This window comes from Quercus lobata, chromosome 3 (assembly GCF_001633185.2).
Source record: "Quercus lobata isolate SW786 chromosome 3, ValleyOak3.0 Primary Assembly, whole genome shotgun sequence".
Taxonomy (NCBI): domain Eukaryota; kingdom Viridiplantae; phylum Streptophyta; class Magnoliopsida; order Fagales; family Fagaceae; genus Quercus; species Quercus lobata.
Window position 1 is genome coordinate 53,882,283 of NC_044906.1, and position 14,286 is coordinate 53,896,568.

General features: G+C 33.1%; 2 protein-coding genes across 2 annotated transcripts; both read right to left on the minus strand.

Annotated features, from left to right (window-relative positions):
• Positions 1 to 2,972, minus strand: LOC115978840 (uncharacterized protein At3g27210-like). The gene is made up of 3 exons (XM_031100714.1): positions 2,672 to 2,972; positions 893 to 970; positions 1 to 726 (listed from the first exon to the last, which is right to left on the minus strand). The coding sequence occupies exons 1-3, from the start codon at positions 2,907 to 2,909 to the stop codon at positions 296 to 298; spliced, it is 747 nt and encodes a 248-aa protein (XP_030956574.1). The 5' UTR covers positions 2,910 to 2,972; the 3' UTR covers positions 1 to 295.
• Positions 2,973 to 6,216: 3,244 nt separating this feature from the next.
• On the minus strand, positions 6,217 to 11,160 carry LOC115978841 (protein kish-like). The gene is made up of 5 exons (XM_031100715.1): positions 11,018 to 11,160; positions 10,394 to 10,436; positions 10,191 to 10,297; positions 8,775 to 8,809; positions 6,217 to 6,624 (listed from the first exon to the last, which is right to left on the minus strand). The coding sequence occupies exons 2-5, from the start codon at positions 10,394 to 10,396 to the stop codon at positions 6,557 to 6,559; spliced, it is 213 nt and encodes a 70-aa protein (XP_030956575.1). The 5' UTR covers positions 10,397 to 10,436; positions 11,018 to 11,160; the 3' UTR covers positions 6,217 to 6,556.
• Positions 11,161 to 14,286: the final 3,126 nt, after the last annotated feature.

Genomic DNA, 14,286 nt, shown 5'->3' on the forward strand with positions numbered 1-14,286 from the left:
CCTCAACGCAAGTTAACATGCAAAAAATTACTCTTTACATTTTACAGATGCAGTAATAACAAATAAGCTCCCCAAGCACTTGCACAAGATATTACATGAGGGTCAATTCATATTTCACCTTAAAGAATGCCTCAGCCACAAATAAAAAAAAATAATAATAATTGCAATTTGCTTGAGGAAGGCCAGGTAATACGAAAAGGGAGCTTTAAGATCAAATCTATGTCTTCTATGCTAGTTAGGAGTACAAATTCTTTAAAATATAGACATAATAAAAAGCTAGGCATAGCTTCCAGCACTATGGTCCGGCAGGGTTCAGCCTCTTCCTCCTCCCACTAAAGCTCAGGCTGCGCATCAAATTTGGAAGGCAACATCTTGCAGACTTGGCAAATTTTCCCTTCCCATGGTTGTAACTTCTGTTGTGTATCGCCTCACTACTACATGCAAAGTTTGCTACACATCCATTATGGTTTTTATTTGTAGATTTTGAAGAAAGGGGACAAATGAAAGGATTGACTTTCGACCTCTCTTGTATATTTTGACTGCCATCAATAGCATCATCCTTGAAGCTCTCTTGAAAAAGCTCAATTAGTTGTTTCTTCATATCTGTTGGAGAGGGTTCAAGAATGGGACTGGAGCTACTGTCCATGTAAATTGGTTTTTTGACGTGAGGAGTTTCTTTGAAGCCGCAATGATGGATAGGAGTGTTCCCACAAGATGGGGTGGTATCTACAGAAATTACAAGCTAGTAAAAAATCTAAGATGCAAATATAAACTAGCCTCTCAATTTCTTTTCTTTTTTAAAAAAAGAGAGTCTATGCTTAGAATTATAGAAGTTAAGAATAAACACATATAAGCCAGCCAAATTTTGAAACAAATTGAAAACAACTCTTACCACCACTGACACTGAAGAAATCTTCACAATCAGATTCTAAGCAAGACTGCAGATCAAAATATACTTCCTCTTTAGAACCTGCATAACGGGCACCATTCTATTAAAGATGCTATATTGTTCAAGAGCAAGTCAAGAGGAAATGGCCGTAATGTTTGAGTATGTAAAACATTTACTAGAATGTGTAAGCTACAGAGTCACAGAAGTGGAAGACCTGGACTACTACATTTCCCAACAAGTCTGTGTAAACGAGTTTGCATACTGAAGTCAAAATCTCCCAACTTCAACCCACAGTTGATTTATACATTCCTTGAGAGGATAGTAAGGTGGGATGAAAGAAAATATAAGAAGAATCAATAAAAAAGTAAAGAATATATAAACATTTTCTCACCTATTTTTCTCATATTTTGGGAAGATTAAAAATGGTGGACTGGATAGAAAATTAAGGTTATGATTGGTAATAGTATTTATTTTCTATTTTCAAAAACTTGTTTTTGGGAATATAATGAAAAAACAATTTTCTTGTATTTTTGAAATCAAAAACATGTTTAGTTAATTGAAATTAAAAAGATAGTTTTTTGAAAAAAAAAAATTTAAAATATGTTGTTACTAGGATTTGAACTCCATTACTAACTTATTAAATGAGAAAAATTCATTAAATTAAATATGTATTTTCATTGACTTTTGAAAATTAGAAACTGAAAACAGTCTTTTGCATGTTTTCAATTTCCTTCACAAATTGAATTTTGAAAATAATTTTTTTCTGTTTATTTTGGATTACCAAACAAGTTTTTTAGTCTCAAAAATAAAAAATTGTTTTTAAAAACAAAAAATAAGAGTAAAAAGCAGTTACCAAACATACCCTAATAATCTCTCCTTTTTAACTTCTTTCCACTTTTCTAATCAATCCATCTTCCGTTCTCTCTTTACCATTTTCTTTACTCTCACTTTTCCACCCAACAATCTTGGCGTATAATGAAGGCCATAGAAATAGCTGTTTATAATTATCTCCTTTGGCTGCTACCACACGACTGAAAAGTTCCAAAATTTCACAGTCCAATAGAATTTATGCTGTAAGACATTACTATATTACAGCTTCCTTCCCCCACCTGCACTGCAATTTTTTCTTCATTCCCATAGAATGTCACCATTTGCCTGTAGCCATTCACTCTTCAAAGTCAAAAGGTGATTTGCCTTCATTTAAAGAAGGTAATTGCTAATTCTACAGTTAATGTGCTAAAACATCAAACTGATTCTTGTGTACCCTGCAAGTGCCAAGAGATCTAAAGAACGTGTAGAATAATACTAGATCCCTCCTAGAAAAGGAAAAACCAAAAAAGAGAGAAATCCAAGAAGCATTTCAAAGGACAAGTGTGCTGAACCACTATGATTGAGGACTATGGAACCACCAAAACTGTCACATAATTTTTGTAGGTTCAAGCTAAAATAATACATCGACGAATCAAGTTATTTGAACCAAATCAAAATCATTTTCAACAATAAATGACAGAATCCACAAAGCTTCAAGCCATACTATCATGGATCATATGTTCTTAAAGAAAACAAGAACCACGTGTTACAAAAATGAGAACTTATTACAGCAGAAAAGACAAGTTGATAATTATGCAGAACATGGTTAAGCAAAGTGAGGATGAAACAAAGAACAATATAGTTCAAAAAATCCAAGCCATCAAACATGGAAAAAAAATAAAATAAAATAAAAGAAGACACAAAAGATAACATAGTCATAGTCCGTACTTATATCCAAGTTTAGAAACATACTTAATTCTCGAGAACTGCCTACAGGGGACATTGCTGACGACTGAGGCTTCAAACTAAGCTCAGACCTTGAGTTTTGGCAATCTACTTTTTTTTCCTTGATGGGTGGTTTAATGAAGACACTGTCCTGTGTTGATTCTGTTGAACCAATTGAGCATTGAAGTGTCAAAGCTGAGTCTGAGGTATTAGAAACAGGAACACAACTTCCCACGTTTGAACAAATGCTACTACACTCATCCATTATAGAAATCCAAACACTTTGTGAAATACAAGAGAGACAGAAGAGAACAGAGAAATTAGTTGGGCTTATAATGCTTAAAGAGAAAAGTTGCTACTTTATCACCCATCCAAATTGTTGGGGAAGGAGTTGATTGGTCTTGAAAGCGAAGTAATTGCATTTGCAGGCGTGGGCCCCTTTTAGAATTGCTTCATGCGGAGGGGTGTTGGTGACTTGGTGTGTAGGCCTGTAGTTTTGCAGTGATCGCTCACTAGCACGAAGGATTGGTTTTTTTTTTTTTTTTTTTTTTTTCATATTCATGGCGTACATGCTGGAACATGGTGTAGATTTTAGATTTTTGAATATTAGGTGCATCAGAGGCCAAGAAAATTAAAATAAACCAATAATGATTATGACGTATTTTGTTTGAAAAGTCAACTATATAGACATAATGATTAATGCAAGGATTGATTGAATCGGCATATCTGAAAGGTCGAAGATTGGTTGAATCTGTAAGCCCATTATCAAATCCTTTTCCCCCTAAACATAGTTTAAATTTGATAACTTAAAAAAAAAAAAAAAAAAAAAAAACTCAAATAATAAAGTGTTCGTGTGAAGTACAACTACAAGGCCAAGTTTGGGTTTTCTTTTTCTTATTATTATTTTTTCAATATATTCTTGGTAGACTACCTCTAAATGAACCCAATCGTGCGAAGCACATATTTGAAGTAAGTTTACATCATACCTACCTGCGGTTTGAGCAATGATTCAACTCTAATTTTCACGTAAACGACATCAAACATAATAATAATAATAATAATTACGTAGGAAGGACATATGGATAATTTGAGAAACTGTAAATTTCAAATAATGAAAACTCTCTGTATATGTCTATAAATATTTTTAAAAAGAAAAATTTAACTTGCCCCTTAGTGGCTCCATTAATATTAAGGTCCTCAAGGATCCTGATTGCTACTACAAAGAACAACAATATCACCACTAAGGACATCGTAAAGATCGCCAAGCATGCGGTCAAAATCAATTTTTGTGCATTTGATTAGGTGTGTATTTGGGTGTCGATGAAAAATTAAAATTATTTCACTATTCAATTTATTTTTGCTATTATTTAATGGTCTATTGCACTTTTTGGTACTATTCATGGACTTTACTGTACTATTTCAACTATTTTTACTTTTATTTATAGTACTTTTAGCAATAATTTTTTAATTTCAGCAAAATAAACGGTATCCAAACACACCCTAGGTCTTAATTATGACTTGTGACTCTCCCCGTTTTTTTTTTTTTTTTTTTTTTTAAATTTATTTTGGTTCTTTTCACTTTTGTGTGATTAGAAGGGTTGATTGAGTTTTGATTGAGCATCTCCCTCTTGATTATTAGTTTGGTTTTTCATAAATTTGAATCGATTTCTAGTTTATCGTTCTTGACCATTGGTGTTGGGCAAAAAATAATAAAAATAAGATCTTGTGGATTTTAGGTGCTTCTCTTGATGTTGTAGAGAGTCCATCTAAAATGAAGAGAGAAATGAGCAAAAGAGAGACTATTGGAGATGTTCAAATAACGTTAGTTAATTTATTATTCAATCAAGAAATTCTAATCCAAAGTTGATGATATTTCAAGGTGCAATTTTCTTCGATTCTATCATAAATTTAATATTTGTATAAAGCTTGCCATTGTTTTCAATGTGTCTTGGCAGTAATAAAGAATTTTCTACGTCCTTAGAGCATTAACATCAGTATGTGTAAAGTCTTGCAAAATAGAAAAAGTTGCTCATTTTACATATTTTGAGCAAAAAAACGCCCACATTAGTGGATGTAAAATTATGCATTTATGCACAATTGCTACACCAACCATGCATATATACACGATTACCGTAACCCAATACCACCAACCACCACCACAACAACACAAACACACCACAAAATCATCAAAATCGTTCTAAATCTATATCCAAATTCATCAAACCCATATACAAATTCATATAAATAATCAAACCAAAATTGAAAAAAGAAGGATAAGAAGAAGAAAGAAAGAAGAAGATTGAAAAAAGAAGGATAAGAAGAAGAAAGAAAGAAGAAGATGCTGAAGAGAAGCAGAACAAAAGTTCACCTCCAGCTGTGGGAGCCATGGGAGTCATTTATGAGATGGGAAAGAACAAAAGTTCTCATTCAGCCACCCAAAAAAAAAAAAAAAAAGTTCTCATTGGGCTTTGGATTTTAAAATGACGTGTAGATGAAGCGATAATTACCAATTGTGAGGCTATCATTTTCAGCTCCTCCACAGTACATAAATGCGCTACACATATATTTATCTAAGATAACATATTGTTAGAACGATTAAAATTAGAGAATAAAAGTATATATAATTATATATATGATTCTAATACAATGACAAAGTGTATACACTTGGGATATATGATAAAGAGAAATTATTAGTCTACTGGGCAGACTCCCCTCTAAGCCCAGCCAACTTTATGATTCCCCTATGATAAGCCAAACACAAGGGTTTCAACTTTTAATAACAAACCAATATAGAACTTTTAGTCCAAGAAATAAATTTCATATCAATACAGAATTAATAATTATTATTTCCTGTTTGCTAGCATCATCCTATTGTGTGCCAAATTGACTAGCCTCTCACCCTGTTCGTCTCTCTCTTGTATAAAATCACTTCTGCATTCATTAGTCATTACTCATTGGTGTCTTCTCAGGCATTGCAAGATGGATTACGAAGCTATAAAGGGTAATAGGATGAGAACAAGAAGCTTTCGCGATGAAAACTACAACAGAAGGGCGTTTTTGAGGAGTTATCCCCTTCACTGGGGAGAAGATGAATACAGCAAAGAAGATACAGCGAGGGTTTGCCGACAACAGCAATCAAAAGAAAGATGAATACAAAAAAGAAGAGACAACCACAGTGACAGTCAAAGACCAGAGCAATCAAAAGAAACCCAAGAAGAAGATTTTCCTATCTGTGTTTTATTGGGGTGTAAAGAAGATTTTGTTATTCAGGAGACTCAAGCATCAGCTCGAAATTTATTTCATTGCATGCATCCCTAATGGCTTTAAGAAACCTACTGTCTTAATTTCAACTTGATTGCCTACTTCCTCATCTTCTTCCAAATTTCATTATTTGCATAAAGTACAGGCCAATGCCATTAACATATTGGCATACAATGTAACTTCACTAGTCCACAAAAGAACTTTCATACATGCCACACATAGCATGCTTCTCAATCTAGAAGTTTATATTTTTGTAGTTAAAGTTGCTCGCACTCAACCATATGAAATGGCATTGCAAATGAAACTTTATGTTACATTCAAGTAAGTTTCCAACTTAACATACCTACCATAATATACAACAAATGGCTGAGTTGCAACTGATTACTTTTTCAGTCATAATCATTCCTATGAAGAGTTTTTACAAACTAATGATCAAGCAAAGAATGGTTGCACCATCAATAAACAAATTTCCTGAGAAAAATGATCTACCTTCAATATGGAGTTGGCCAACTGGTCTTGAAACAGTGGTTACCAGTATTCACACCCACAAAACCATATGATAATATTAAATTTCAAGGAGTGAACTTCTTTCTACATGATCCAAAGAAAAAGAAAAAAAAGGTTGCATCTGAATACAGACAAGACAAGGACTCAGAAAAATATTATTGACACACCCATTGAGAAGCATCCAAAAGCCACCCACGGGCTCAAGCGCTCACCTGTTACAGAAAAAACAAGCAAGGAAATGTCTGCCATTATTGCAATGTATGATAGAGTAGGTAATATGCTCATAGAATCCTTAATAAATAGTTAAATACACACCGATCAAAATATGCTTGTACTTTATTTTCTCATCTACAGTTTGCAAGTTTACAAGTTTGAATGTCATAATCTGTACATCCATCAATGAGCAATCTCCAATTCAGTGGACCCTTAGGTAATAACTTGACTAGTTGTCCTAAAAACTTCTAAATTAATCATATTCCTTCACATAATAAAGCATAATTGTTAGGATTGATATAACCAAATCAGCATCTCTATTTTTGTGCTTTAAAATTCTTGAAATAATTTATTTAAAAAAAAAAAAAAAGATGAATTTTAGGTCAAGGGACATAATTTGGGATTTGTTGGGCACTGCTTTTTTTTTTTTTTTTTCCTTTCCTTTTCTTTTGTGTGAATAACATCTAAGGGCATCAACTACGACATCAACCAAGCCATAATCCCACATTTTTAGGATTGGGATTTACTATGAATCCTCGACAAACTAGTTGGGGTCTCCCACATGTATCCTTTGCACATGATCAAACCATCTCATGTAGAGCCCTCATCTTTTCATCAAAAGAGCCCTCCCTATCTTTAAGCGAATTTTCTTATTTCAATTTTCTCTTTCCTTTATTTCCACTTATTCCTTTTAACATTCTCATTTCAACTCCTCTCCCCGATATGATTGAATATTGTACTAAACTTACATTACATGCACTATGTATTAATCCTACTTGGCCAAAAGTCTTTAGATTCTTGTTGTGGGTCCAGCCCACTTTAGTGGCAAGAAAGCCACATAAAGTGCAAGACTCCTATTAGAAATAGGAGACCATGTTGCTATGGAAAAATAAAGTGGCGGCTAGGTTATTTACCTAACATATAAATAGAGTTTTATATGTGATAGGGTGGGCATTAGAAAAGAAAAGAAGAGTGCTGCCTGGAGTGAAAAAGAAAAAGGAAAAGAAGAGCTGCCAAGTGTGATTGCAGTGAGTGCAGTGAAGAAAGAAAAAATTGTGTGTGAGAGCAAAGAAGACAAGGAGATTTTCTTTAGCCATGAGACATATATGAGAAGATTAATTTGGAGTTTTTCTCTAGGGATAAATTTTGAATACTGCAACCACAGGTAGTTGTTGTATTCAGAGTGTGACTGAAGATTTCAAGTGAGTTTATATTATTCCTAGAGAGATATTATTGTATTTGGTGAGGATCTCAAGTTAGGCATAAACTTGAGAGGATATTGTATTTGATTTGACAATAGTAAAATCATTGCAACTCTGTGGATGTAGACAAATTGTGGAACCATATAAATATTGTCTTGTGTGATTGTTTTCTTTGGCACATATTTTTTCTCAATTTTGCATCTCACAGATTTGGGAATTTCGTGTATATTCCCTACAATTCTAAACTCTAAAGCATCTCTCCAAATTCTAACTTGACATTGACTCCTACTTCAAGTTTCATTCACTAAAAGTATATCTTCTGCAAAAAGTATACACCAAGTGACTTCATCTTGAATCAATTTAGTGAGCTCATCCATCACTAGTGCAATGAGATATGGACTTGGTGATGATCCTTAATACAAACCTATAGTGATAGGAAATTTGCTTGTGAAGCATCCACTTTTTCTAATACTAGTTTCAGCTCTGTCATAAATATCCTTAGTGTACTTGGGAGGAACTCCTTTCTTTCCTAAAATCCAACACATAATTTCTCTATAGACCCTATCATATGCTTTCTCTAAGTCAATAAAAACCATATGGAGATATTTATGGGCTTCTCTATATACCAGGAAGTTAAAACGAAAAAGAAGGCTCCTTTTCTATTTTTATTGTTATCTTTACCTTGATGCCAACCCAAGGAGAGTTTCCTGGGTCTCCATCATCAACATTCATACTTCATAAATACACCCAAAATATATATATATATATATATATATATATATATATATATATTTCCCAAAAAGAAAGGAAGAAGAAGAAAGAGGAAATTGTCCCGAGAAGATAACAGATAAAAATCAAAATAAAAATGAAGTGAAAAGAGGGAAACCAGGAGTAGTTGTGGACTAGTCCAACAAAGATGGTGGTAAAACATCTAAATAAAGGCCTACCTATTCTGGCTGCCTTCCAAAAGAAACCACGAAACCTGTCAAATAAGCATATTACAGTCATTTGTCTACATTGTAAGTTTGTAACCACTTCATACAAATCAACCATCAGGCCAAGACTGATTGCCTGTAATAACACTGAACCATGCTTAACATGGATAGATCAATAAAAAAAGGGACTAACTATACATAAATTTGAATAAAAGAAATAACAAAAAATTGACATTAAAAGGACAACAGGTGATTGAATTTCAGTCAGGTTGAAGTAATTAGCCTTAATCAGAGCTAGAATGGGGAGAAGGGGATGGAGGAGGCAGAAACCCTCATAAGATATTTCTGCAGGTTGTCTATTGTCTAATAATTAATAACCAGAACTTGTCATTTGACAACATGCAAAGAAATATCACTATAGTAGGCAATTATTTTGTCAGAAAATTGTTTAAAAAACCAGTTTTAGATAAATTTTTTTGAAACCATAAAAGATAGTATTGATAGTCTCATTGCTTCTACAATCATGGTTTAAATTTTCTCCACAAGAGCAAGAAGAAGCACAGCAACCAAGGTAATATATGAGGCACTAAAAGAATCCAACTCAATGTGGCCTGCCACTAAGAAAATTTTGATGGTGTTGGGAGTAGAAAAGGCAGCAGCTATATGGAATTGGTATCTCAAGTAGGGAGCAGGTATCATGTTATGTACACATCATCCCTCATTCTTCAATGTGAAGTGATTAGTGAGGTACAACTTTGCCATTCAATGCGCACTTGCTGTCTTTGAATGTCAGCTTGGTTGGCTAGTTCACCTACTAACTGTTATGAAATGAGAAACCCAACTAGGATTTGTGATGTGTGAATGACAGGAAAAAGTAGAAACAGAAAAAGATTAAAACACAGGAACACAGGAACACCAAATTCACATGGTTCACCCAAAACTATAGGGTTACACCCACAGAGTTAATGTAGTTTAATTATAACGGTTACAAAAGGAGTTACAGGGATCATTAGCATATTCATATCGCCTTATTCAACTATTACTAGGGGTACATGCATGTGTGAAGTCACTATAATGGGCTTAGACTTCTAATGTATTCTCAATACCCCAGTAATTATACAGACACCAATCTGACAGGGGGCCAAACCCCCGGCATAGTCAACACAATAGATCTAACTCCACACACATCCCATTACTAACTATAACAAGCTAAATGCAAGAACAGAAAATGTGTTTACTGCAAAAGGTTCAGAGATTCAATTAAATCACTCTCCAACAAATTGCTATAACTTAACAAAACAAATTGCAGGAGAAGAAAATGATTGCAGTATTTTCAAAATAATCATATCAAAATGAGACAACCACGAGACCTATCTATCAATCAAACACGAAAATCACACTCTAAAAAGAATAACAGAGACAAAATACCCCGTTCGCTGTTCAAGGATTGCTGGAAATTGCATCTTCAAGTAAGTGCAGGCACAAATTCCCAACAGCACAACCGTTAAAAATGAATGGAAGTTGAAGAGTGCTGACTGGATCCCAGATATAACAATGTCAAAATTTCATTAATTTCAAACTTAAATCAACAAGAATAACTCAAGATTCAAATACTAAATAATCCTCGTTACCATGTCCGGTTGTCCTTGTACAATTTATTTCCTTCCACGAAATCTACAAAAATGAAGAAATAAAACATCATGAGCAACATAATGCATAACACAAGCAAACACTAGCACAAGAACAACGAGCAAACCAAAATTACGCCTCAATAAACCAAATACACAACAGTAACAAAAATGAGAAATACCAGTCATTTACATTCACATCAATCAGAGTTGGTGTATCTCACATTACAATAGAAAATTGAAATAAAACTTGACCGTACAAAAAGAGTTCCTAAAGTCGACAATACGAAAAACCAAGTAATTCTTGAACATATATATTTTCTTTTTTCTTGTTATCTTTTGTTAAGATTTATACATAGGAATTGACGAATCATATAATTCACATTTTTTATCCTGTGATTGAATAAAAAATACGAACCAAGCAAGGAAGATTCGAATCGAAAGCTTTGGCAGCCTTAGCTTTCTCAAAACCCTAAATCTTAATACGTACTCCGTTGCCGGAAATCTCAATTTTCACGAATAATACTAATAACAACAAGCGAGTGATTCCCACTAATTCCACTACGAATTAACGAGTTTAAAAAGGGAGAGAGAGAGAGAGAGAGAGAGAGAGAGAGAGAGTCTTACTTTAGTCGAAATGACGAAAAAGGACACGGGGGCCGAGCCGAAGAACAAGGAATCCAGGAGTTTTCGGAGCTCAGCTATGAGAGAGCCTTTGTTCGGAAGTTATACAGAAGAGGAGGGAGAAAAAGAAAAGAAAAGGGCATGCCGGAAAATAGATCTACTTCGGTGCATCACTCAGCAAATGACGGAGCGCCACGTCACGGAATTATACTAATACATTTATAAAGTGTTATTAGTGACACTAACACGGAGTTAATAAATTCAGGCACGATTTTTTTTTTTTTTTTTTTTTTTTTTTTTTAATCGGGATTGAGATGGAAAATGTGAACTTGCTTTTAATGACTGAATTTGAGAGTTAAGAAAACAGCTCTCAAATCTTAACCCATGAACGAAAAAAAAAAAAGTTAGGAAAGGTTAAAAGTTAAAAAAGTGAAAGGAGTAGAAAGTTTTTGTGAGATGAATGAGAGTAATACACTCAATTTGAGCTTTTCGCATTATTTAGTATTAACTTGTAATCGCATGTATATGCATGAATATACTTAAAAATATATAATAAAATTATTGTATAATTCATACATATATAATTTAAATATTTTTTATGGTCATTATTATATTTTGTTAACTCTTAGAAAAAGTCTTGTAAAAATATTATTTGGTAGAAAATGTAAATTGTTCATATTTATTTTATTTTAATTTTTTTATTACTTCTTAATTTTTATTATTCTAATTTTTTTTATACTGTTACTAATTTTAGATTTGTTGGTTTTTATAATTTATTGTTACTATTCTCATGTTAAGCCACATCAATAGCCACATCTCTCTCCCTCTCTCTCTCATTTTTAACTTTTTTCCTTCTTGTTAATCCTCAAACTATTGTTACACATTTCCCAACATTTTCAATCAATTTTACCTTTTCATCTTCCTACTGCTATCTACCTTAAATATCACTTTTCTTCTATTACTTTATCTTCCTTTATTTTTGCTTATTTTTATTCTCATCTTTTTACTATAAATTTGTAATTCTCTCACTTTCTATGCATAGTAATTCTCTCACTTTCTATGCATAGCTTTCCCAATTCCCACACAAAAAAATAAAAAATAAAAAATTCTCTCTATCTCTCTTCTTTTTTTTTTTTTTCTTTTTTTTTCCATTTCTTGGTTTTTTATTTATTTATTTATCTTGCACCTCTATGTTATGTTTATTAACTTTTGTATTTTTTAGAACTCTACTTTGAGTTGATGATACATGTTATCCTATCGTATTATAAAAATAGTATATACAAATATAGTATTATTCTATTACATAGCATTAATTGGGTGTTTGTTAGTTATTATAAATCTTTTAACCCCTTTTCTCCTCATATAATTTTCTATAATTTTTTTATTATTTCTCACATTCTTTTTTTTAAAAAAAATGATTACTCTCTCTCTCTCTCTCTCTCTCTCTCTCTCTCTCTCTCTCTCTCTCTCTCTCCTTTTTATTATTTCCTTGCCACTCTACTTTAGGTTGATGAAACATTGTATTTTTTTTATAACTCTATTTTAGGTTAATATATTTTGGTGTTATATTTTTGAGTTCCCTAATACAAGTTATCATGCCCCAAACCCCAAATGGTCCAAAGCATGAGAAAGACGTCTCAAAGTACCTGTAGATTTTTCCTTTTTGACAATTCAACCCACATAAATCATATCAAGTACCAACATCAAGAATTATCATAATAATTCTATTGAATATACTCTTTAAATAAGTCAGAGCTCTAAGCAATAATTACAAGAACCACTAGCCACAAAATAATAGAGGTCTGAATAAATAATTACATATCATCAGCTTGTCCCATCAGTGGGAATAACGTCACAACCACTATAATATACAAAAAAATGAGTCAAGCCTATTTTAAGATGTACATCATCTAATATCTCCATTACAAAAGTTCATCCTCCATCAGTAGTTAGTCTAACTACTGTTATCCACCAAAAAGCTGTCTCAAAAGATTGTTGCTTACTCTGAAAAATTTATAAAATAATGGGATGAGACAGAGCCCATTAAGTAGCATATTTAATAGGGGTGGGGGAAATGCAAGTTCCATTTTCAATGATAATATTATGATATGACAAGAATAATTGAATAATGAAACACAAAGTTTCTCAAAGTAAATACCTTGAAACTATATACTAGAATCTATGAGCACCAATAATATAATTTCCAAAGCCATAATATTTAACATAAGATAAATTATCACAAATATACCACACTACCACATAGACCGGTCAGGGGATCCAATTCACAACTGGCATGATATTGTCCTCTCTGGTATACAGACTCTTGGCCCCATGGACAGCAACCTCACCCATACCCTCAAGATTTTTCTCTCCCCCCATGGGCAGCAAAGAGAGCATGTCAAATAAGACCTCTCTTGCATGTGGTCTCTTGGCCCCATAGGCAGCAGCCTCACCTACTCACAATTAAGGAACCTCTTCCCCCCATGGGTAGTAGGGAAGAACGCGTCATCCAAAGTGAAAGGGCACTGACTTAGATTTGATTTCGTTATCACAAAGACTACGAAAACCAAATCTGGTGATCACTGGGAAATCACACATGGCATGGTGTTAAAACCACATAAGCTCACAGGTTACATTACTTTGAAACACATAGTTCATATCCAAGTAGTTTCAAAAAAACCTCAAATAATTTAACTTCTACAAAATTTGTAAGGTTTTCAACTTCATTCTTGTCAAGAGATTTTCTATCAGTTCCATGGGTAGTTTCCAAAAGTGTGTCTAACCCAAAAACATCATTTATGCAACATGTTTATTTTTCAAAAATCTCATTAAAAAGCTACTTACCTCGCAACCGCAAAAGCCTAATTCTCCAAGCTCCAAGGAGATTAGCTAGAACCTAAACAATATCAAGTAAACTATCACAATAAGAATAGAGCTTGAAATTGTATCTAACTACAATTTAGGAATTGCCAAATGAGCACTTAATTAGACAAGCCTAGTATTTAACCTCATCAATAATAATATATCCCACTTCCAAAGTTTCTCATCAAATTGATTCACAAGGCATAAACTCCAATTTATAAAGTTGATCTCATTTAATATCATCTCCAACATTATGACTAGCTTCCCTAAAATTTACACTACATCATCAAAAGACCTATGAAAGAAAAATCAAAATATCCTCCAAGACAAGAAATTTTGGACATCAACTAACTCCAAATAAACCCAATGGCAATGGAAAAAAAATTAGATTTACCAACCATCACATGTTA

Coding starts and splice junctions, on each gene's coding strand:
- LOC115978840 (XM_031100714.1), bottom strand. CDS start 2,909: ATGGATGAGTGTAGTAGCATTTGTTCAAACGTGGGAAGTTGTGTTCCT. Junction 971..2,671: donor AGGCAGTTCTCGAGAATTAA/GTATGTTTCTAA, acceptor CCCGTTATGCAG/GTTCTAAAGAGGAAGTATAT. Junction 727..892: donor TTTCTTCAGTGTCAGTGGTG/GTAAGAGTTGTT, acceptor TAATTTCTGTAG/ATACCACCCCATCTTGTGGG.
- LOC115978841 (XM_031100715.1), bottom strand. Junction 8,810..10,190: donor ATCCTTGAACAGCGAACGGG/GTATTTTGTCTC, acceptor CTTATTTGACAG/GTTTCGTGGTTTCTTTTGGA. Junction 6,625..8,774: donor TTGGAAGGCAGCCAGAATAG/GTAGGCCTTTAT, acceptor TTTCTGTAACAG/GTGAGCGCTTGAGCCCGTGG.